The sequence below is a fragment of the Gobio gobio genome, assembly GCF_949357685.1.
Source record: "Gobio gobio genome assembly, chromosome: 9".
NCBI lineage: Eukaryota > Metazoa > Chordata > Actinopteri > Cypriniformes > Gobionidae > Gobio > Gobio gobio.
In genome coordinates, this window is record NC_137115.1 from 18,608,456 (window position 1) to 18,634,069 (window position 25,614).

Genomic DNA, 25,614 nt, shown 5'->3' on the forward strand with positions numbered 1-25,614 from the left:
ACAGTATTTATCACAATTCATGATTAATTTAATATATCAACACTGCCAGTTCCTGTTAATAAAAATTATCTGCTGTATATTAAATGAAATATCTTAGCCAATTTGGACAATTGGAAATCAAAAAGGTTCAGAATTACTGATTTGAATTTGTGTAAAAAAAAAACACACACAAATACAGATAATAGCATCTGCCAAATTAATAAAAGTTATTTGTTTGGTATGAAAAAAGTGTCAACGAAAGACAGTAAATCCCTCCAGATTGACATGTTTTCTAATATGATCCACTTGGACAATTATTCTTATAATGTTAATGTGAAATACATTAGCCGGTGCCCCCAAGGTAAAAAGAGGAAGGTACTCACACTGGTGTGTAAACAAAACAAGACCAAAAACTGCATATAGCAAACATTTAGAACATGGCCAGTGTCTAGTGAGTTTCGCACCTGTATCTGCAGCAGCACTGTGCTGTGGCCACCAGCCACCCATATTCTCTCCATTCACATCACAATCAGTGGGACCTATCTGGTCTTGTCTATTATGAAATTCCAAGTCTTCCTGTAGAAAGAAATGGAAAGAACATAATTTGTTTTACTATCACTTCTTTAAAATGAACAAATAAATGACTTTCACGAGTTGGAAAAAAAAACAAACACATTTAATAGTTGAGTTTATCTAAAAATGAAAACTGTGTAATCATTTACTCACCCTCAAGTCCTTACAAACCTGTATGGATTTCTTTCATTCTTCCACATCTTCAAACTTAGTGATTCAAAATGGGTTGAAGACTTTGGAAAAATAATAACTAGGGATGTGCCCGAAGCCAAATACCTTATTCCGAAAGGCACGGCTAATGGCTTTAAAATTAATTGTACCAAATAATAGGAAAATATCCAGCAGACAAATGTACTCATATTTGCTGGGTAACAGGTGAGCCAGGGGACAGCACAATATTATACATAAACCTCTAAAATCACTACGCAATGAGTGTGACATGAATGAGTGCAGTCAAACTATGAATGAAGTGAGACCTTCACGATCCCAAAACAAATAGCCACGTTGCAATCTCTGCGCATCTTAGAAATCAGAGCTTTGTCAAGAGGTATTCAATCATATACATTTTCTATTTCTTGATATGTCTATATAATATACCTTGTACGATTTGATACATGACATGTTTCTCTGTGTCAATCTCTCCTGAAGCCGGCAAGCATTCAGTCTATGCATTCTTTATCATGTGTTTAGATTTGCATTTGTATGCATGGTAAGATTTGTTTTTTAGAACCTTCAATCACTAAATATTTCAACTTCCATGTTCAGCCATTTTTTATATATGCATGCGCTGTAAGGTGAATATAGTGTTTTCAGACATTTCAGTGTGGATGAGAAAATTTAGGAAAATTCTTGAAAACGCTAGTATTATATGCTATATTATATCTTTAGTATATTTAAAGAGACTTGGCCATTGTATAACTATCATCTACACAAGCCATTTGTGCTTGGACCCTGCTTATTGCTGCTTGCGGCTATAACATTTAGAATTATTGTTTTTAATTAGAAGATATTTAAATATTTATTTATCGGGAAAGGTTACCAAGCTTGGAATCGAACTCGGGTCGCCCGAAACACAACCGTGTTACATGTCAGAGCGCTGCCAACAAGGCTATCAGCTCCGGCAATTAGATTATATTTTTTAAAAATTAGAATTAGAATTAAATAAAAGAATAATTTTATGATTTTATTTCAAGGTATATTTGTTAAAATGACAACTACGAAGGGAACATAATTACATTTAAAACAGGCTTCACGTGTAATTTTACAAATGTCCGGGTTAAAGTCCCGCCCACTTCCAGCTTTATCCAAATCTTAACCTTTTAACCTTCCTTAACCATCAGCTTCAGGTGTATTTGATTATAGTTGGAGCTAAATTCTGCAGGACAGTGGGTCCTCACGAACAGGGCTGAAGACCTCTGACTTAAATCATATGTCGTCAGAAGATACTTATTTCATAGAAGATACTTATTATAAGTCAATACAGAGTACTTTTACAGTCCTTTTTTTTACTTTCAGAGCCTGGTAACTATTTGATTATATTACTGTATATGGAAAAAAGCAGTGTTAATATTCTTCAAATAAACGTTTTTATGCGATGGGAAAAAGTTGACACGGGCGAGTAAATGGTTGGAATTAATTTAGTTAAACTATTTCTTTAATTCAACTTTGCAACACAGCAAAAATGTAATGGGACTTAATACAGATGGGTGACAGATTAAAGTAAAATCTAAGGGACCCCATTGCTGTGGGATGGAGGAGGAGGGGGGGGGGGCATTTTACTGGAATGTTTTGAGTCCATTTGCACCCTTAGAGGAGTGGTTCTCCACCTTTCTGACTCAAGGGCTCCGCATTGTCCACAACAAAATTAAAAAGCCACCCACCCTCATTGAATTTGCACCTCTATAGTGGAATTTCAACCCAATAAAATGTTTTGTGGAGTTTTAATTTTTAGATTTTTTTTTTTTTTTTTTTTTACTTTTCCAAGTCTAGAAATCAGTGGGCCCGGGCCGCCTGGTTGAGAAACACTGCCTTAGAGGGACGGATCACAGTAAATCAATACAGTTGTAAAGTTGTGCTCAGCTTTATCCAATGATGAAACATTTCCAGGATGAAAAAGCCCCACTCCAGGACACGAGCATTCACTGAATGACTTGAGGAGTATGAAAATTATGCAAGGCATATTTTAAATGCCTTTGAAGTCACCAGAATCACAACACCTAAGGGAGATTTTGGACTGGCATGATAGAAAGCACTCACCAATGCTATAATCAAAACACGTGTTCAAATCTTTTGGAAGAATGGTGTTCAATCCCTCCAGTAGGAGGGATCCAGATACTTTTAAAAATCAATACCAAAGCACACTGAAGCTAATCTGGTGGCACGTGTTGGCCTAAAATCTGACTAAGACACTTTTTCCTTTAATTTGTCACTCATCTGTATGTAACTTATGTAATTATTTTAATTCATACCTGTAGACTGCGTGGGGTGAAATATTTGGGCTTCCTGCTTTTCTGTGGGCAGAGTCCATGGGCCTGGGCCAACTCCTCCTCCACTTCCTGTTGCCGATTGGCTAATGCTGGATCGGAGCAGCCAGGAAACAACCAGTCATCCTCAATCAGTTTTGTGCCACAAGACAAAGTGAATGGATCAAATATATGGAGGGCAGAGTACAAAATAAGGGATGAGGAGAGACAGCCAGGTAATTCTAGTGCAGGTCAGAGAGTGGTGAAGGGACGGAAAGCAGCAGGAAGGTGCACACATTGCAAAATAGGCATGACTATACTGCAGTTTAACATCCTGTTCTAGACAATATGAGTCCTCTCTCCTCCAGGCAAGTGCGTGCTACTCTCTCCAACTCCTGGTTATCATGTGTTCTCTGACCAAACTCAAGGCAGCAGAGAGAAAATGCCGCAAATCAAAAGAATCAACTGACCAGAGTATGTATCAGTCTTTGCTTTCATCTTTTCTGTCAAGGTTCAAATTGCTAAAACTTCATATTTCCACAAAAAGATGCCTGTCAGACATGCAAACTCTTCAATACATCCGCCAACTCCACCATCTCTTTAACAGTTGATGATTTTTCTTCACATACAAAACTACAACCATCAACAGTCAGTTGTCAGCATCACACACCCAGGAACTCAGACCAACCACATGTACAGCTAATAATCTCCTCTCCTCCACCTCTCTCCTCACGTTGTTCACTCGCTAAGTTTTGACAAATTTAGAATGTTACTTTTTTTTTGCCGTTTAGCTTTTTTTTCTACTTTTGTCCTTTTTATGCCTTTATTGCAGTGGTTCTCAAAGTGTGGTACGAGTACACTAGTGGTACTCAGGCTGCCTCTAGTGGTACGCAGTGGAATCACTAAACATATTAATGTTAAAACACAATACATTTTAATTTCTTTATTTGAGTAAAGGTGTTTTTTTTTGTTGTTTTTTTTACTACATTTAAGTACAGTACAGTTTAAATGTAACTTTACAACACATTTTATTTAATCATTATTTAATTATTTTATTTACCTGTAAGCACAGTGCAGTGTTAATGTACAAACTGTATTTACAATGTTAAATTGGCTGACAACAATAAATATGCCTATTAGGAATAAACTGCCTCGTTTTTAACAGTGCAGAGCTGTAGCTGAATAGGTAGGCCTACTACGCTACTGTATTTTAATGTTGGTCTTTTATGGTGGTACTTAGAGAGCCACATATTTTCTGAGGTGGTACTTGGTATAAAAAGTTTGAGAACCACTGCTTTATTGGATAGGAGAGTATAAGGAAAAGCGTGTGTTCCCCGTGTGCCAATTCCGATTTTTCCGTGTTATGTGGCACAGATCAGATATGACATGTGAACTTGTAAGCAGGAAACAAAACGCATGAATTCCGATATCCTCAGATCGGATTCATGCCTCACTCATATGTGGTAATAAATCCGATATGATTCGGATACGTGCATTTGCGTCTGCTATGTAAGCGGTCAAATCGGATATTCCCCAGTAAATGCTTTTAAAAGATGATGTAAGCGGGTCGTCAAAAAAAAGATGATGCAAGCAGGTCGGCCAAAGTGACATCAACTACTGGCCCGGCATGCATAATACAGCATTTTTAGTTTTGCAGATCCGTGTTAACGGGATCATTTTGACAGCGGTATCGTATGTACGTGCTACTCTACTACAAATGAGCAGTTCTGAGAGAAAACTATTTTAACTACTATAACCCATTTCTGGTCCTGTATACTGTATTTTTGTCTAGTCTGACAACAGAACCGCGGCCCACTGAATGCGGCTGTGACATCTGGCAATATTCAGTTTGATGACATCCAATGATTTTTTTTAATGGCAGCCTCAAGTTTATAGTTGAATTATAAAGAATTTTGAATTTAGTCCCTTTCAGTTAGGGGAAAAGATCAGTGAGCACAGGTTTTAAACCAACAGACCACAAAAGGGCAAAACAAAAACATATAAACAACAACACTGGACCCCATTGAATTTCTTTGTCTGGAGGGAAAAAAAACTATAACCATTTACTCACCTCCATGTTGTTACAAACTTTTTGATATTCTTTTTTTTTTTTTTTTTAAGTGTTCACAAAAATGTTTAAGACCCTACTAAGACATCACAGAGTGAGGCCAAAGATATTTTTCCAAAATATTTTCTTTTGTGGTCCACATAAAGAATGTTATACGGTTTCGGAATGACATGAAGGCGAGTAAATGATTACAGAATTTAAATGGGTGCAAGCCTGAACTTTACACTAGAATTCACAAAGGTAATAATGCTTGGTAAACAGTTGCTAAAGGACCATTTTATAGCACAGACTTGTGCAAAGATTGAAGTCAGGTAATTGGAAGAAGACAAAAAAAAAAGGAAGACAAAGTGACAGATGAAGGACAGGACCCCATGAGCCAGCCTCGTCTGTACTACCAGAGTTTCCTTAGAAGATGAAATGTTGCAGAAAACTTCTGGTAGTACAGACAGGGGCAAACAATGGAGGCGATGAAACCTGCATGCACAAAACTGATGGGAAACTGTTCTCAGTGGCTGCACCCATCATGCAGAGCAGGAACAGAGGCGGAGATGGGGAGGAGGAGGGTCTCAGGGCCAATAGGTGGGAGAGAAGTGTTACAAAACAAATGTAATAAAAAAAACAAACCAAACATTTTAAAACTCATTAACCATGCCACCATATCAGTGAGGCTCAATTTTACACAAGATGCGAGCAGCAGGAGCAGAGCAGAAGCGGCAGAGCCATGCAGAATCTATTTTTGCTGCTCAGCTCACGCCCAGTTAAAGCGCCAGTGTATTATTCGTGGTCAAAATGAACATGGATTGACATGAAATTTTTGTATAATTTTAACATACAAGTATATAAGTGAAAAAAAACTAAACAGTTTATATGATATGCCATATAACCATTAAACTATATCATTTTATATAAATATGAGTATGTAGGAGGAGGGAACATTGTCACATCACAGCAGCTTATGCTGTTATCGTAAAACAAAAGAACATGACAGGCTGATGGTGATTGGAGGACTACAGCATCAGCTCAAGTTCAGTTGCACGCTAGAAATGCTGCCACGCTGCTTTCGCTCTGCATTCTGCTTACGCTTCCAGTGCAAAACAGATGTAAGAAACCCAGGCTGTGTCCGAAATCACCCCCTATATCCTTAAATAGGGCACTATTTGAGGGGACAGCCATTTGTAGTGGTGTCGGAAACCATAGTGGACGATATTGAATGCACTCATTAAACCCCAAAGGCACCACAATAACGAGTGTACAACTGATGTACGCTCAACGGCTAGAGAATACCCACAATGCACTGTGAGAGTCGCGCACTGAATGAAATCCCACGTCTCGCCAGAAGATGGCACCTGCAGCTGAATCATCCATCCATCCATCCATCCATCCATTTTCCAAACCGCGCTGGTCCAGCGTAATATCAATCATACAGGTATAAATTCCTTTGTAATTCATTATTAAATTGTTTAATTACAGTTTATACATGCTATAGTTTCCATGGGAGAGTTCAAATAATTATTAAATAGCAAGCACAAACTATGCAAAAGCAGCAGCCCTTCCGAATTCACTCACTCGTTTTCATTCACTCCTTCAAGTGGACTATATTAGTGGAGTAATGTAGGAAATAGTTAATGAGGGTATAGGGGGCGATTTTGAACACAGCATCAGACATGTTTTCTAAAGGGTTTATCCTCTTTCACAATTCATAGCAAGTAAGGACAACAGAATCTAAGAATAAACAAACGGTAACCAAATTTCACGCATCCAAGGTAAAGTGTGGAAACAAAACAGACAACCAGAGCAAACAAAATCAGCTGTCAAATTTATATAAAATCATGAAAACCTAGGAATTACGGTTTCAAGTTTTGGAAGATTTGCCCCACCAAAACGTTAATTTAAAAATCTAAGTTGTGTTCACAATGCATCTTTTAAATGTGTGGTCTCATGCTCCTCACCCATCAAGCAAGACTTGTTTCAAAGACGCGTAAATACAGTCAAGTACAGCATGTTAATATGCTTGTGTATTTTACAAAAACTTTTCACTCTTTCGGCCCTATTTTAACGCACATGGTGCAGGTACACTTAGGGCATGTGCAAATTCAAAAGGGTTGTACCTAGTCTCTTAATGAGTCATGGGTGTGTTTTGGGCGTAACATGTAAAAAAAAAAACAATCAGAGTCTCATCCTCCATTCCCTTTAAAAGCCAGTTGCGCTTGCACCATGGCGGATTCGCTATTTACATGGCGGAATTTGCAAGCAGAAAGACTGAACACTTCTCCAGAGAGGAATAAATATTTTTAATATTTAAAAATGTTTGTGTGCTGCTGCGCGTCCCTGTGTATGTAATAAGCCGAGTGTACGCTTGTTGTGGACCCGCCTATAGGTGCACAATACTAATGCGGCATTTAAATAACAAAAAATACTATGCTAATGTTGTGCAGATTGTTGGTCAATGGTGCAGTTGTTTTCAGTTGCCTCAAAATAGCAACGCACCAACAATGCAGCTGAACACACCTCGCTCACACCTCGATGGGCGCGAGGGCATTTGCTATTTAAATAATGTGGAGCTGGACGTAAAAATGCTAACTGCGCTGGGCAATGCTAACACTTGCAAAAAACACTTGCATCGCATTGCGCCAGGTGTATGATAGGGCCCTTTGTTTCAGATGTCTCTGCACTGAACAACAGACAAGAGAGGCATCATAGCCACTGAAGTGCACAAAGTATGGCTCACTTAAAACACACAATAAAGAAGTTAATGGCTATATACAATTGTTTTATAATAAAATTATATAAATAAATAAAGTTAGCTAACCCCTAAAAAAATGGAGGGCACAAACAAAAAAAGTGATTGGAGTACATTTTACAATACTATTTCAGTCTTACTAGTTTAAAAGTACTCTGATATTAACATAGCTAATAAAAAAAATAATTGGTTTAGCCTGCAACACTTGAAGTGTAAACATGCACGTCTATTACGTCACAGTTGATCATGCTTTCTGCTTTGTCTACCTAACACCATGTCCTAACCAGACACGATGCGATAAGATTCCAGCAACAAAAAATGTGTCTGTCCACATCAGACGTGACGCGACTATGAGACGCGATAAAGTCAAACAAAAATCACAGCCAATCAGAAGAGCGTGCAGACAAAATAATCATATTCATGAACACTACAGCATTTTAACATTATTAAAAATACATACCGAGTTACCAAAACAATCTTTGTCATAGAATTGGTTGTCTGTTCACTATAGAGACAGAGCGACACGCGTCATAATCTGAAGACCACGCCCACCGGGGGGGGGAAACAATCGAACGCTCTCCATTGACTTTGCATTGCGTGAAGCGGCATCCTTGTCATTTCGGACTTATAACAAAAAACAGAACAATGTCTAAAAGCGGATATGTGACAAAGTGTACAGCAAACAAGCTAAACAAAACCCACAACCAAAAACCCAGAAGTTTTTATAAGCTTTTGACCCAAAAAACGAGCGTAATCAGTGACAGGAAATATCATATATAAAACTGAAATTTGGATATTTGACTTAACAGTGACAACATATTTACTGCACTCATTGGCATACTGAGACGTACTGTGTCAGGATCCCAATATTTACCCATGCTTCCTGCTGAAGCGTCCCGTTTTACTGCCTTTATCCACTTTTGTCTCCTTAAACTCTCGTTTTTTTGGGTCGACATCTTATAAAAAATTATTTCTGTGTTTTTTAGCTTGTTTGCTGTACACTTTGTCACATATCAGCTTTTAGATATTGTTCTGTTTTTTGTTATAAGTCCGAAATGACAAGGATGCAGCCTCACGCAATGCAAAGTCAATGGAGAGCGTTGGATTGTTTTTCCCCCCGGTGTGGGCGTGGCCTAAATACGCTCTGTCTCTATGAGTTGACGGTTAGAATGTTCTTGTCCTTCCGTCGAGGGCTAGTCATGACAAAAACTCTGCTTAACATGAAAAAGATACCTTTTATCGCATGTCGCGGCAAGTCTGGTTAGGACACGGTATCAGCTGTGTAACAGCTGTCTTTACTTTTAGGTAGAAGCTACGATTCTTTTTTTGAAACACTTGTGAATGTATAGCATATGCATCCTCACCCTCTCTCTCCTCATCGATGTGGCTCATTCTGAAGGACATGACATTTTTCTCGTGACCCTGATCTCGAACCATCTCTGCCTCCGTCACCATGGAAACCATTTCTTGCCACTCCATCACCTGCACATCATCCATGCTGCAGGTCTCACTCACCTGTTTTCAGAAATATACATATACTGTATACACAATTCAACCCACTTCATGACTAGTGAGGCTAGTTAAATACTATTGTTAACTTTTAAAAGTGCCACTTGAACACTAGTGACAAATGCTAAATAAAACTGAAAATGCCTTTCTAAGGAGAGACCCTAGAAAACCGATAATGTTGTTTACTGTAGTATAAATAAAAAGCAATAGGCCACATTTGGCTGTCCGTTACAGTGGTTTAATCGTTACTTTTCTAATAAAGTCATAAAAGCTAAATAAATGAATCATTGCCTGTGATGCTGCTCTCTTGGTCACCTGCTCCAGGTCGGCCTGCATCTTCCTCTGCTGTTCCTTATATTCCATAAGCTGCTTCTGCAGTTCATCTGTCAATGTCCCAACAAAATCTTACCATAAGACAACATGCAAATTAGGGATGGACACAAGTACCCACAAAGTGATTAGTCAAATCAAATGCTTGATGCATTACTTTTTATGGAATTAAAACTTCTACAAATAAATGTGACAAAAAGCTCTTTCAATTTTGGGAAATTCCATGTCAAATCAACCAAATTTCAGAAACTTTCCTGGCTAAAATTGTTAATATTTTTTCTGAAGAAAGTAACAAATAGTGATGAAAGACTAAATATTAAGGGCCAGATTTGCTAACAGCTTACACCAGCGCAAACCCACTTTTGCCGTTATAAAAAAAAAATACTGTCTGAATTTACTTAAGACATGCAGTGAAAAATGAGCACCGAAAAGGCATGGACAGTTATCTTTGCGGCTGACCTTATTGCATATGCATTTGTAGGGATTTCCCTTTAAGACGCATTATGTATGGGACGAGAATATTTAAATTAATCATGCAATGGAATTTACTCAGGTTTGCGCTAGTCAATTTACTGGTATTTGCGCAATTATTTACCACCCAAAAATAGCATGTCTTAAAGGAACACGCCACTTTTTTTGAAAATAGGCTAATTTTCCAACTCCCCTAGAGTTAAACAGTGGAGTTTTACCGTTTTCGAATCCATTCAGCTGATCCCCGGGTCTGGCGGTAGCACTTTTAGCATATTTCATTGAATCTGGTTAGCATCTTGCTAAAAAAAAATTACATTGTGATAATTTTTCTATTTAAAACTTGACTCTTCTGTAGTTACATCGTGTACTAAGACAGACGGAAAATTAAAAGTTGCAATTTTCTAAGCCGAACTATACTCTCATTCCTGTGTAATAATCAAGGAACTTTGCTGCCATACCACGGGTGCCGCAGGCAGAAATGATATTATGCAGCGCCTGAAAATAGGCAAACTACAGAAGAGTTAAGTTTTAAATAGGAAAAATATCAAAACTTTGGTAATATTTTTGAGTGAGATGCTAATGGTCTAATCAGATTCAATGATCTATGCTGCTAAACTATGCTAAAAGTGCTACCGCCAGACCTGGAGATCGGCTGAATGGATTAGAAAACGGTAAAACGCAACAGTTTAACTCTAGGGGAGTTGGAAAATTAGCCTATTTTCAAAAATAGTGACGTGTTCCTTTAAACCAGATGCTAATTTGCGCTGCTCTTAGTAGATTGCGTTGGTCATTATGGAAATGATCTGGCTACGCCTGTGTTCTTTAATTTGCACGTTGTCAGTAGATCACACACAAAACTTTCTGCTTCCATCTGCACTTTTTTGGAAACTCATTTGCCCTATTTAGAAAATCTGGCCCTAAATCTCATGGAGCGTGCCACTTTTCCTTTTATGGACTACCATCATAAAACTGGGTCCGTGCTGATCCCGGAGTCTATATTGAATAAAAATTTACGAGATGCTTAAAAAAAATAGCAACAATTAAAGGGTTAGTTCACCCAAAAATGAAAATTCTGTCAGTAATTACTCACCCTCATGTTGTTCCAACCATGTAAGACCTTCGTTCATCTTCGGAACATAATTTTGTATATTTTTGATGAAATCTGAGAGCTGTCTCACTCCTCCATAGGCTTTCAGAGGGAATGAAACTTGATGGCCCAGAATAGTAAGTAAAAACGTCATTTAAGGAGTCCAAAAACAACAAAAATAACGACTTTATCACACTATTATTGTTGTTCAATTTGAGCCTCTGACGAGAGTTCGCGGGAGTGCCACGACGCATGCGCGAGAACTGAGATTACGGCGTTCTTCTTCTACTACTACTTGTTACTGGCTGCTCACTCTTTCGGAGTAGGGTTAATCTCAGTTCTCGCGCAACAACAATAATAGTGTGATAAAGTCGTTATTTTTGTTGTTTTTCCGCTCAAAAAGTATTTTCGTCGCATGATAGACTTAATACAGAGCCACTGTAGTCATTTGGACTCCTTAAATGACGTTTTACTTACTATTCTGGGCCATCAAGTTTCATTCCCTCTGAAAGCCTATGGAGGAGTGAGACAGCTCTCAGATTTCATCAAAAATATACTAAATTATGTTCCGAAGATGAACGAAGGTCTTACATGGTTGGAACAACATGAGGGTGAGTAATTACTGACAGAATTTTCATTTTTGGGTGAACTAACCCTTTAAAATATCTAATTAATTCATTATAATTTTAACTATAATTATATGAACAATTTTTTATTATTGGGATATATGCATTCTGTATGCGTTGGTTGGACATGGTTAGAGAGTTGGATTTCTAACCTGAAGGTCTCAGTACTGGCAGGAAATGTAGGTGGGGGGGGGGGGGGGGGGGTGAATGAACAGCACTCTCTTCCACTGTCATTACCCACAACTGAGATGTCCTTGAGCAAGGCACCTAACCGCAAACTGCTCCGGGTGTGTGTTCCCGGTGTGTGTGTGTTCAGGACTCACTGCTGTATGTGTGCACTTGGATGGGTGAAATGCAGAACACAAATTTTGAGTATGGGACTCCATACTTGGCCACATGTCACTTCACTGAGATAACGGAAAAACCAGAGCAGCAGCTTTCATTTCTGCTCTGATAGTAGCAGAAATCAGAAATGGTGAAAGAACATTTGTGCTTGGTACGTTTTTCATCTTCAAACCAAACTTGGATCTTCAGCCAACGAAGTTTAAATCCCGTCTGGCTAGCACGCTTCCCATGTTTAAGAATTAGGTCAGTAGGCGCGCGGAGACCAGGCAATCTTTTGTGGCAGTTCAAACAAATTTGACCACATGAGCGTCTACACTACGAAAGCAATCCGGTCTAGTGCGTTTTCGACTACCTCTGGAAGTGGTCAAAAGTGTACAAGCTCAAAATGTTTTAGACCGTGTTTACACCTGTATTTAGCTTTGTCCACTTGTGATCAGATCAACAAAAACGCATCTTAATACCAGATGTAAACAGGACCTCAGGCCGTGTAGGGCAAGACAGAAAACCTCTGTTGAATGGGCGTCATCTTCCAGCCCTCAGATGGCATTCCATGAGGAACCATCATGCTATTGTGTTTAATATAGCCACATGGGCTCAGGAATACTTTGGAAAACTGTTGTCACTTAACAGTCTGCTGTTGCATCAAGAAATGCAACTTGAATCTCTGTTATGCAAGGAGAAAGCTATACATCCATAAATTCTATGCAGTTCTTTGGGCCCAAGCTCATCTCAGATGTTCAACAGACAGTGGAAATGTGTTGTGGTCAGATGAGTCCACAGCTTGTTTTTGTGAAAAACAGACATGGAGTTCTGTGTCCCAAAGATGAAAGGAACCGTCCATCAGAGACAGGTGCAAAGGCAAATATCTGTCATGGTATGGGGGTGCATCAGTGCAAACGGCATGGGTAACTTGCATGTGTGAATGTACCATTCATGTGGAGGCGTATATTGGGATTGTACAGAGACATATATTGCCATCAAGATGACATCTTTTCTGGGGAGCAAGACAATGACATGCCTCATTCTGCATGTCCTACAGCAGAGTGGTACTCTATGACGTTGAATGGATGTGATTGACTGGCCTGCCTTCAGTCTAGATCTCTCTCTTATTGAAAATGTATGGTTTATCATGAAAAAGAGAGTCAGACAACGATGACCATGGATAGTTGAGCAGCTGTCTTATTTCAGGCGAGATTGGGCAAAAAAATCCTTGTTACAAAACTGCAACAAGTATCCTCAATTCCCAAATTACTAAAAAGTGCAATTAAAAGGAAAGGTAATGTGACACAGTGGTAAACATGCCTCTGTCCCAACTATTTTGGAGTGTTGCAGCCATCAAAATAAAAATGTGTTATTGTTAACAAAATAAAATTAAGTTGGTCAGTACAAAACAATGTTCTTTTTACATTTGTCAGTTAAATAAAAGTTAAAGAGAATTAACGAATCACAGATTATTGATTTAATAGAATTTTACAAAATGTCCCAACTCTCATTCTGGAAATGGGGTTTTGTATATATATCCAACCAAGGCATACAGTGTATGTCCCAATAATTAAAAATAGTGCATATAATTATAATATACCTGATATTTTAATTGTTGGTCTATAATACTAGCCAAACACTCAAATACTGGCTCCACTTGTTTGTACCATTTTTTGCCTTCATATCTTCATACAGCTCCAGTTTGTTGAGCATTTCCTCTCTCTCCTCTTGCAATTCAGTAATGCGACCATGTAGGGACGTGATGTCAGGGGACATATTAAGACATACTCCAGGCTGAAGTCAAAAACAGAAAAAAAGTTAATTAAATTTAGCTGAATATTTACGTGCAAATCTGATGAAAAATGACCCTAACCCTAACCCTAACCTTACCTGAACTTTTTTGAGTTCCTGCTCGAGCTGCCTGATCCGAGACTTGGACCATGCTTTCATCTTTAAGAACTTTGTCTCTGCTTTACTGACCTCGGAATCTTTCAGTTTGACTTGGGCTGAATTGGACAGAAAAGAACAGAAAGAAAAACAAAACCACTGAAAGCAATTAAAGGCATTTTAAGTTGATTTTAGGCAAATTATTTTGCTGTCATGGTCTGAAGATGTTACGATTCGATTTCGGTGAAAATCAGACAACGGGTCTGAGAGGAGTTCGAAAAAGTAGGTTTGTAAAGGAAATCAAAATGGCGAACAGGAAGTTTAGCAAAATATGGTAAAATTGGAATCTATGTTCTTGGCATGACCCAAGGAATCAATTAAAACAAGTTTTATGACAATAGTCAAATTTAATCAACAGTTATTAGCATTTTTGGAAAATTCATTATAACTTTTGTCCACATGGTGGCGCTTCCCCGAAACTTTTTGAGTACTGTCAGGGCTTGATGCCAAAGACACATGCTGAGTTTTGTAATGATACGCCAATGCATTCGTAAAAAATAGCAGTTTTGAACTAAATTCAAAATGGCAGATGCCCAAAATGGTTGAAATGGGAAAATTGGGTACGGTATGGTTCGGCGTGATGCCCCAAATTTAAAGAGACCAGTTTTGTGATTTTTGGCTAAAGCATTCTGAAGTTATAATTAAAAATATGCAATTTTTGTATCTCTGGACCACTAGGTAGCACTGCGCCGAAACGCAGCAGGCAGCCTCAGGTCATGGTTGACATAACAGACACCAAGTTTGGTTAGAATATGTTAAAACGTTGCAGAGATATAGACTGACATTCATTTTTGTGGGCACTTTGTCGAATTCATTTGCGAGTTATTCGAGAACAATTTGACTAATCATCTTGAATCTAATATTGTTTTGCTAATAAAATTTTCATGATGGAAAATTACGTCATAGGTTGCTTTCGAATCGGCGTGAGACAAGGAATCAGCGGGGAAAAGAATTTTGTTTCTAACCCTTATGGTTCAACAGTTATTAGCATAAATATGAGTGAAACTTTGGACAGGTGGTGGCGCTAGAGGGATTAGAGACTCCAAAATTGGTGTGGTTAATGTTGGGCCAGTCCTCTATCTGTGTGCCAAATTTCATAACTTTCCCGCAAATGGTTCTATGGGCTGCCATAGACTTAAATCGCGGAATAATAATAATAAGAAGAAATCCAACGATTTCAATAGGTGCCTCCGCACCTTCGGTGCTTGGCCCCTAACTACCCAGGTAGTGCATGTTTTAGTGCGTTTATCGTATTCATCTAATCAGATTTAAAAAAAAACTGCCCTAATAAAAGGTTAAAAAAAAATCGCCTGGAAATCACTTATGGGGCAAATAATGCCTCATAGTAGAAAAGTTAATTTATGTCACCAATGTTAACCGACCACAGCACAGAATATGAAACGATTTGGAAGTCAGCTGTCCTCAACAGGTCTAAACCAGCCAAGATATCAGTACAAAAACACACTTAGTAAAATATTGTCAAATTATGGTTATAATTAACAAAATCCCAGGAAATATAGTTTGTTTTTGTCAATATCACAGACCCCCTACTAAGAACAGGTTTATTGTTGTATAAACGACATTTGAAATGCCAAGTCTCTGATAGGACAGGCACTGCAGATAGCATTCTGTAAGTATGAGGCATAGTTGACTACCTTGCAGCTCTGTGACTCTCTGAGATGTGATGCAGGTGGATTGGTTTGCTGAGGCATCTGCAGGTAGTGATATAGAGCGCTGAAGAGTCTCAAGCTGTCTGCGTAAGGCCTGCTCCTTCTCTGACAACTCAGCCTCATGTTTACCAGCAACCCTAAGGAGCTCAGCCTCATGTTTCTCCATTAGATCTCTGAGCCGAGCCCGAGTAATGTGACGCTCTGCCTCCAGCTTTGACTGAAAGTTTTCCCTCTCGCTTCGCAAGTGTTGCATTTGTTCTGTCAGCTCCTACCAAAAAAAAAAAAAACACATAAGTTAACAAAATGAATCAGATAAATGTGAGCACCAGAGACTTAAAAGTGTAGAGGTCCGACTATTTAATTTACTTATGTATGCACAAAACATACAAACAGACACTTCTCATCGAGGAAGCTACACATTATAATAAGATTAGTCATATCAGATTATAGATTATAGTCATATCAGACTCCTGATAACACACATACTGCTGCAGTCCTAACAGATGCCCATTAAATACAGACATGAATCCTGACTAACACTAAATAAATAAAAAAATTAAGAAAGTGAAAGCCTGAATGAGCAAGAACTCTCTGTAATGGATCAAGCAGAGCAACAGAACTCCTTGTACTTATTTAAATAATAATATTGGATACAGCAGCGACTATAGAGTGATAATATAACATTTCGTGAATTAATTTGAAATATGTGATAATTCAATCTGGAATGATGACATTTTTTTTATTTAAAGGGGTCATGTAATGAAAAATCAATCATTCATGTCCTTGATATTTACACATATAGGAGGTTGAAGAAAATTAAAGAAATTATTGAATAAAAGTAAAGAGTCAGTTATAAAATAAGAAAAAATAATCAAATTACAAGCAATAGCCACAAATAAATACAATCGAACAAAGATACAAATAAAACCACAGTGCTTTTCAGGCGTAAAATTTTTTTCAGGTACAGAAATTGAATAAAGTAAATCAAATGTAAAGTAATACTGCACTCTTCACAATATAAATCAAAGATAGACTACTAATCCTTATTATATTTACAAAACGTTGCTGTCGGTTGGAAACCTCATATGTCCATTCTTTGTCTTTTATACATTTTTACTTGAATGAAGTGATCCTCCCTTATAATGCATCATAACTGTTCCAAATCCTAAAATAGGCTACATAAAGAGTTTATAGTCTGTAAAACTGTACATTTTAATATAACGTTAGATGCCACATTTATTATATATTCTTTTAAGCTTAATTTATGACTCTGGATATATTTTTTTTTTTACTTTTTGTTAGAGATAGATACATTTTTGACAAAATGTTCTTTTAGTGTTATAAATTAGTCTATTTATAAATGTCTAAACTGTTCAAATAAAAATCTGAATATAAAAAAAAATATATATATATATATATAATTCATTATGTAAAAAATCGTTTGAAATTAATGAATGAAGACTTGTTTTGTCCAGAGTTTAACGAATCGCATCAAACACATTTGTTTTTAGTTGTGATATAGTGTCTCAGTCTACATTACACTATACATTACTTAATACTACTAATAATAAGAATAATATTTTGTTACCTCCGTCATGTTATAATATTATTCCTATGACAATAATAGCCATATATTGTAAAATAAATGCACTGAAAAATAAATGAAACTTTCATAATTAGTTTTGTCCTAATTTTCCTAATGCACAAGATAAACCAGTGAGCTTTTATTTTGACGGAAAATGCAGTCAGGCTTTTATTTTGGCGGAAAACAAGTTTACAAACACGTCTCATTACAAATCTGTGAAATGCTGTAATTGTCAACTATCCAAATGTGAAAATAATGTATAAGGCTTCAGTATCGTCTATAAAAAAAGGATTTTCCCTTTAAGGTGTCAGCTTCTGATGCAATGTCTCTTTCCCTCATCTCAGGGAACCGAAGTTGCGTTTAGTAACCAGAGACGTTTTAGAACTATATATAGATAATAGACAAGCGTGAGAAAAAGCACTGATATCTCAGGTATCAAAACACATGCATACTGCGTGGATATGGTGCGGTAAAGTTTGCCAATGCGTTTACATGTGTTTCTGAAAGAGGTGTTTTTGACAGAGAGTGAAAACGAGGATAGAAAATTATATTTTTTAGAAATATTTGGACATTTTTTGGTGCCAAAAAGTTTGCTAACTTCATAAGCTAACCTTCATAAGCATAATATAAAGATCTGAAAATCTATTTCATGAACCCTTTAAATGGTATTGAGTGAGTATTTGAATCATTTATTCAGATTTTTTGCATTAACTTTCATTTTAAAGTATGGATGTAACATTTTTAGAATTATTATTATTATTCAATTAATATAATAATGAAGATACTACTAATAATAATTCTAACGGAGTATCTATTTACACCAAGTGCAAATAGCACATATTGTTGGCAAGTGCTATTTGCACTAGCTCCGCCCAACAATGCCTGGTTGGGCCACACAAGATTAAAAAAGATGTGCGTGTATCATCGTCTTCAGTGGTGTAGAGTAGAGCATAAGGCTCATGGACCCTAGTTTTGACGTGATCGACCCGGGTTCAAATCTGCCCTTTGCCGGGCTCGCAATTCTCCCTTTTCCCATCAAATATCACATCGGAAAGGCATTTACTTTCAATAAAAATGAAGAAAATGTTTTAAAAGGTGGAAATAAATACCTAACGAAATGTTTAATAATAATAAAAGTATTAATCGAGTAGGGTTAGGTGTAGGGAGGGCTTTTATTGTCCCATTAAGGCAACATCCAAAAAATATAATAATTTATGTTATAATTACATCCTGTTAATGTACATCAATACTGAGGTGCAAATAGTATGTATCTGCCAAAATATAGTATAAATAGAATCGAATTAATATTTACATATATTGCAAAGAACTGCTACTTTTACATGGTGTAAATAGAATATATAAATCACAATTTGCAGTGTAAATAGCATCTATTGCTAAGAAAATATGCTATTTTCGCTAGAATCTAGTTGTTATTTACACAGTGTAACAATGAATGTTAAATTATTTATGTTGTTGTACATAGTATTAGTAGTGTAAACATATAGGAAACGTGCCAGCACATGATTACAGTGAGAATCTGATAAGTGCAGTTATTCTTTGACCATGTATATTTTCTTTGATATTTTCATACAGTTGTATGCAGCTTTTAACAGTACACCATGCATACTAGGGTCTAGAGTAAAACTGCAATTGGTATGTTGGTTTATATTTAATGAATGTGATTGTTTGTATGTTGAGAAGACGTTTTTATGAAGTGCCATATTATGTGTCACGTGACACCCGCTCCCTGATCAAAGTACAATGAGCAATATTGTCAGCATCCATATGACAGACTTTTGGGATAACTGCACTAGCTGAGCAGACAACATTGAAAATAATGGAGATGCTGACGGAAGGCTCTGTACGTTTTATTTTTTCTCTTTCTTGCTCCTTGGGGCTAATTCCCATTGTGCAAATTAAGCTTTTATTGTTTTTAAATTGTGAAAGTGTTATATAAGTTAAACATTAAAAGTCCAAGAACACGGAAAGCAATAGAAATTACACAAAAATGTTGAACTAAGCCAAGTTTAACATTATTTCCTCCCAAAGATGTTTTGTCAATATATCCTGCTCTGCAAAACGAGTAGGACTGAGCCCTTCTTAAAAACATGTTTATTATAAAAGAGATGTAATCAAGTGATTGTATGTCTGAACAGCAGCTTAATGCATTTTTGAATAAACTAAATAAAAACAATGGGCATCACGCCACTGAAGCATTGAACATATTTTTCACAATTGAAAGTTACCTTAACTTGTCCATCTTTAAGCCCGAGTGCTGCATCCTTCTCCCTGATCAACTCTTTTAAATGAGCCACAAGTTCTTGCATTTGCGTCAGCTGCTCAGTGATCTCAGAAAATCGTATGTCGGTGCCTGTGTCCACCGTCAGGGAGCCAGGAGCCTGAGACAAGCAAAGGATCTATTAATGATGATGAACATATATGTAATGGATAATATACACCCAGAAGGTTATCCTCATAAATCACCCAGTCAGGATGATCAGTACCCCACCGTGGAAGGTGTGTGTTTGGGGGCTTGTATTACCCTGAAGGGTATTATTTTGCGATAACTAATGCAATGATTATTACGCGGCATCTCACCAAATAAATATGTTGACATGACACATTCCCACACTAAACATTTAAGGATGATTTCCCTGGAGGAGGCATTAAATACATCACAAAAACAATGTGCATGAGGTATTTGAACTAAAGAATGTTTAATACTCACTCCATGAGATGAGCCAGGCTCATCTGCCGAAAACCACTTCAGCATTGTTTACACAACTTGTGGCCCAGGACAGAAGGTTTTAAATAAAGTAAAGCAAATCTACACAAAACTCATTTCACAGTCATCATACTGGACTAACTGGAGGGAGGGTCCTTCAAATCCGGTCCTGGACTTCCACTGCCCTGTATTCAAATAAAATAAATAATATGCGTAAATATTATACTTTAAATATATAAATGTTTATTTGTTAATTATGTACAAATAAATGCATAAATAAATAATTTGTATGCATTTATTTAAAATCAGTATTAGTATTCGGGTGCATTATCTATGTCATCTAATTGAAGCTTTCTGTGTTCAGGCAGAGGAGAAATATTATAAATGAATATCTAAACAAACTGCTAACCACCATCAACAATAATCACAAATCTACTCAAACGATAGAAAAAAAAGAAAAGAAAAAAGAATAACAACAACATCAACGGAACATCATTCGCACATCTTCATACAAATCATATGGTGGCAGAAATCTGATACTAAACGCTTAAAACTGAAACCGTGACTTGCAGCAACTATGAATATTTGAAAATTAAATGAAATGCCAGTTTACACAATCTTACCTGCCTCCCAATAACATGGAATTATATCGCGTCACATGTCGAACACAGTGCATGGCAATATGTTCACTCGTACATGTTTAACATGTCAACTATATTTGTGTGTTGAATTTAAAAGCGTCGATACAGCAACTTTATTTTCTATTAGGTTAATCAATGTGTTGTACACTCATCTCTTGCTAATGCGCAATGTTCTTCTTCTTGTTGTTGTTTAATGCGCGCTCACTGCTTTGGAGCATTACCGCCACCTACTGTACATTGTGCCTGGTCGTCAGCTATGAAGTGAGATAAGTAGCTTCACTCACTGACTAAATTACTTTACTGACACAACTCTTTGAATTATTTAAACTTCAGTAAAATAATACAAAAAATGTGTTAAACATATTACAGTAAATTAATTTGACATAATCCAACTGGTTTAATTTAAAAGAAATAGCCAAAATTAAATTGTGTGTAAAAACTTTATTTAACTTTACATTAAGGCTAATGTATTCATATATAGCCTACAGAAAACATGGTATTGCTAATTTTCACTTCAAAATAAGAAATATTACAACAATTATTAAGAGTTCATACTTGTTTCTGCCTATACACTCTAAAAAATAATTCAGTGGCTTAGTGAATATCACAGTAATAATTAACTTTATCAACTTAATACAATTTCTAAATATCATTTACTTGATGTTTTGAGTTGAACATACCAAAATAATTGACTGTTTGTCTCAAATTTACAGTTATATTTAAGTTTTTTTCACAAAAAGAATTTACCGGTAGTGTTCGAATCAAGGGCGAAATTGTCAATCACACATTGGGGGGGACAGCTGTGGGACTTGTTGTGGTGGCGCATGCACACATTTTTTTAATCAAAATAAAATAAAAGTTTGAATGTTTGTAATTGTGTAACACAACAAGGAATTTTCTTAGATCTGATCGTCAAACCAACGTATACTCACCCTGTAATGATTACAGCATCGGCTGTAACATACAACATAGGCTGTAATCGGCAATACAAAATATTTTTTTTGTGTGTGTGTTGTAAATAACATTTATTCTGAAGCAATATTCTCACCATTGTTCAATCAGCTTTGACATATGCATATTTGTGATATTTTTACCTTTTATAAAGGGCATTTTCCCCTAATCTTATTAAATATAGGCTATGATTCAGATTTCCTTTTATATTCTTAAATTGTATCAATAAATTAAATTAGAAGACGACACTGGCTGTTACCAGTAAAATTAAATAATTTACACTGAAAAATTACAACTGCATTAAATAATGTTATGAGATTGTTTTAAATATTTTTTGAATATACAAATAAGAAATGTTGTAAAGATGAAACTAAAGCACCAGTAGGTGGCAGCATGTGACCGTCTTAATGAGCGAGTCATTGAGTCGATTTGTTCAAACACTGATTCATTCAAGAATGAGGCGGTCGTTTACGAATAGTTCATTGAATCTTTGATTCTATAGATTCATTCAAAACGCTGAATCATTCACTAACACGCTGTTGCTGTGACGCGTTCTGCTGTGATCTTTTGGAACTATTTTCGCTGCTGAAATAGAACAAAAACACTCAATATTGCATCAAAATGTAAGTGACGTAATGTTAATAATTGTTTATGGAGCTGTCATTTGAAATCAGCGTGACGTTTTCAGTCGTGATGTTATTCAGGAAAACCGCACTCTTGGTAATATGACATTGCTACTACTGTATCATGTTATAAATATAAATAAACTCCACATTTCTACATATTTACGGCAGTGTGTTACTGAGTTTCTCTGTGTGAGCGGTGCATATGTTTCGATTTCTCCTCGAGAGGCTGCGCGAGCGTCAACAGTGCAACGTTAGTTACCGTCAGTTCATTATACATTATCATTCACTGTCAATCGCCACTTACAGTAATGAATGCAGAATCATTCTTGCATTTTGGTGATTCCCTAGTTATTTTTGTTAATTACGTTTTATCAGTCTACTTGTCCGTCGAGCTACTTAAGGTATAGGGAAAACATGACATGGATTTCAGGAGAAATAGGTTTTGTTAGTGTATAGTGTAAGGCCAGTCGAATGGATTTGGGAAATGGATCTGCCGGGATTTTATATTTTCGGAGCTGGAAAGAAAGACGTATTTGCAATCACATCGATATTGCCCGCATAATCATACAGTATGATCAAATATTGGGGGGGGCAAATTGTCCTTCTTTGAATATTGGGGGGGGACGTGTCCCCCTGTCCCCCCATAGAATTACCCCTATGGTTCGAATAACCAATTATTTATTTCAAATATACTTAATATATTTGTTAAATTTCTATCAAAATATTTGAGAAAGGATAATTAAATCGATCTGTTTGAAGAACCACAAATATTACTTAATTCTAATCAAGATTATTAATATTTAAAGCTACACTATGTAACTTTTCCGTCCACTAGAGGTCGCCTGTTCAAAACAAAGGCGTAGTTTGATGACGCCACGTTTGAGCGCAGAATCTCGGGACATGTGGTCTTCACCTCACAGCCGGTGGGAAACAGTCAGGATAGGACTCGGGCAGAAATCATGTTCATGGATGCGATTATTAACATTACTGTAGTGAAGCAGAGCAGGAGCGAGTGTTGTGGAGCTGAGCAAGGCCGCAGGAGCGATTGAAGAGCGGGACTGTTATTATGGCATAGTCGCTGGCAGGACTTTTATTATGACACGGTTGCCGGCGGCACTTCCTCTTCTCCAGTGCTGAGTGTGAGGTAACGCAGCTCTGTTTATCGTATTAGATATATCTGAGTGTGTTGAAAAGGAAGTTATGACGTTCGCTCGGCGGCTGCTTTGACACTTGTTCACAATGCAGTGAGAGTAAAGTGTTTCACTGAATAAAACCGGAGACCGAGGGTGACGCAGATATGACGCAATCGACAGGCGACTCCCTCACACGCATAGCTCACACGTCCCGGCTCCTTGGTTAAAATAGCAATTTTCTCACGATTTACAAATAGTTGAAAACATTTGGGATATTCTAAGTACTCAACTGAACAAAATATATAACACTGGCCTAGTGGTTTCTGGATGTTTTACTGCAAAAATCCTACATAGTTCACCTTTAACATGCACTGAAGAAATTTTACAAAAAAAAAAAAGTTTACTTGATTAAAACACTGCACCCCTCCCCCGCCCCTTGACGTGACGACGGTTGATTGAGCGCAGGCTGTTTGAATTCTCTTCAGTCTCCAGAACAGTTCCTTCTTCTCAGCGTTGCAGAATTGGAACATTTCCTCTGTGAAATTCAGGTTTGTGTGTTTTATTTTATCTATAAAATCATTACTGAGCTTAAAATCTTTTTATTTAATGCAAAACAACATACAGGGACGCAATGTGAGTAAACAAGTGGTGCATCTGTCTTTGAAGCCCCTGGTGCTACTGCCTTGCTCAAAACACGACTTTATTCCTTAAGATAATGAATATAATTAATTTGGATGATAAAATGTTCTTAAAACTCTGCACTGTCTGTTTATTGGCAGGTTATGGAGTCAGGCGCGTTGTAGCATCTTTCGGCTACGGGTGAAATGCAGGACGGCGGTCTGAAGTTCAAAGTCCACCCGCAGAGCGCGAGTCCATCTCAGGCTCGAGAAACGGCAATGATACGGTGGAAATTGGATAACAGACAGGTTGATTACACTTGAATTACTTTTAAATGTTTAATTTTTACTTCTAAAATGTTTGTATGAGTTTAAATGTTGTAAATATGTTGTAAAATATTGTATACATGTCAAAACTGTAATATGCTGTATTGCTTTACTCATCGACAATAAAGGCCAATGTCATGTATAAGTGTGGTATGTATTTTACAAAGGTTTAGAGGAAATTAAAGTTATTATTAAAGCTATACTATAAGAGTTAATATTACTCATAAATAAAAACAGTTAATTTTACTCAAATATTTGTTTTTAAATGTTTTCCCTCAATTTTTTCTACTCAATTTTATTTGTAAATATACCAAATGTAGTTACACAGATCTACTTAATTTGTTTACTTGCATTTGCTCAGCTCATACAGTGTATGTAATTGATTTCACTACTTTAAAATTTACTCAATTTTTTTTGTGTAAAAATGTTTCACCAAAAAAATTTAGTAAATCATAGTAAACGTTTTTAGAGTGTACACTATTATCAGCAATTATGTGCTCTACGTTTACAGATCCGGTGTATGGTGCACTCATTTTTCCACAGGACGATGCACAAAGATGGTGTAAATAGCATGTCACTGTTCCAAATGGCACACTTCACATGCCCTTTCGGTCTTGTGGACTTACAATGGCTGCCGCATGTGCGTATCCGTTAAACCGTAAAATTAATGGCTGTGTCCGAAATCGCCCCTTATACCCTTAAATAGGGCAACATTTGAAGGGACAGCCATTTGTAGTGGTGTCCGAAACCATAGTGGACATTATTAAGTGCACTCATTCAATCCCACAATAAAGAGCGTAGGCCTACAACAACTGATGTACGCTTAATCATTTTCATTCACTCCTTCAAGTAGACGATATTAGTGGAGTAATGTAGGGAATATTGAATGAGGGTATAGGGGGTGATTTCGAACACAGCACATGAGACCATATAGGGTGTCCCATTTGTCATTTTAGGTTTCAGAAGGCTGCTCAAAAGAAACTTGCAGTCAATGCACACTTTTGCCGAGCCTGCACAGGGCATGGCATCATTGCTTACGTTGCAGTGCCAACTACTGGCATAAGGTTTAAATGGAACGCACTAAGCCCTTGATCACTTGGAATTCACTGGCTGATTTGTTATTTAAACCCCTTTTTGAATTTGTTTTATGTACCATTCTATATGCATATTGTTGGAGAAAATATATAAAATTCCATAGGAATAGCTGTTGGAAAAAATAA

The 25,614-nt window shown here is 36.9% G+C and overlaps 1 protein-coding gene across 4 annotated transcripts in view; it reads right to left on the minus strand.

The window, feature by feature from the left end:
- Nucleotides 1–20,951, minus strand: part of LOC307131874 (uncharacterized protein) — a 51,054-nt gene extending 30,103 nt beyond the window's left edge. For 2 of the 4 annotated variants that reach the window (XM_079825879.1, XM_079825877.1), the window contains exons 1-10: nt 20,723–20,951; nt 20,103–20,284; nt 19,621–19,773; nt 15,775–16,057; nt 14,063–14,178; nt 13,840–13,966; nt 9,647–9,714; nt 9,187–9,337; nt 3,021–3,127; nt 444–555 (exon numbers count right to left, since the gene is read on the minus strand). In XM_079825879.1, the coding sequence (XP_079682005.1) occupies nt 444–555; nt 3,021–3,127; nt 9,187–9,337; nt 9,647–9,714; nt 13,840–13,966; nt 14,063–14,178; nt 15,775–16,057; nt 19,621–19,773; nt 20,103–20,147 (1,162 nt within the window). In that variant the 5' untranslated portion in view covers nt 20,148–20,284; nt 20,723–20,951. Of the gene's footprint in view, nt 1–443; nt 556–3,020; nt 3,128–9,186; nt 9,338–9,622; nt 9,715–13,839; nt 13,967–14,062; nt 14,179–15,774; nt 16,058–19,620; nt 19,774–20,102; nt 20,285–20,722 lie in introns of all 4 variants that reach the window. The other 2 variants (XM_079825878.1, XM_079825876.1) reach the window with 1 other exon arrangement.
- Nucleotides 20,952–25,614: the final 4,663 nt, after the last annotated feature.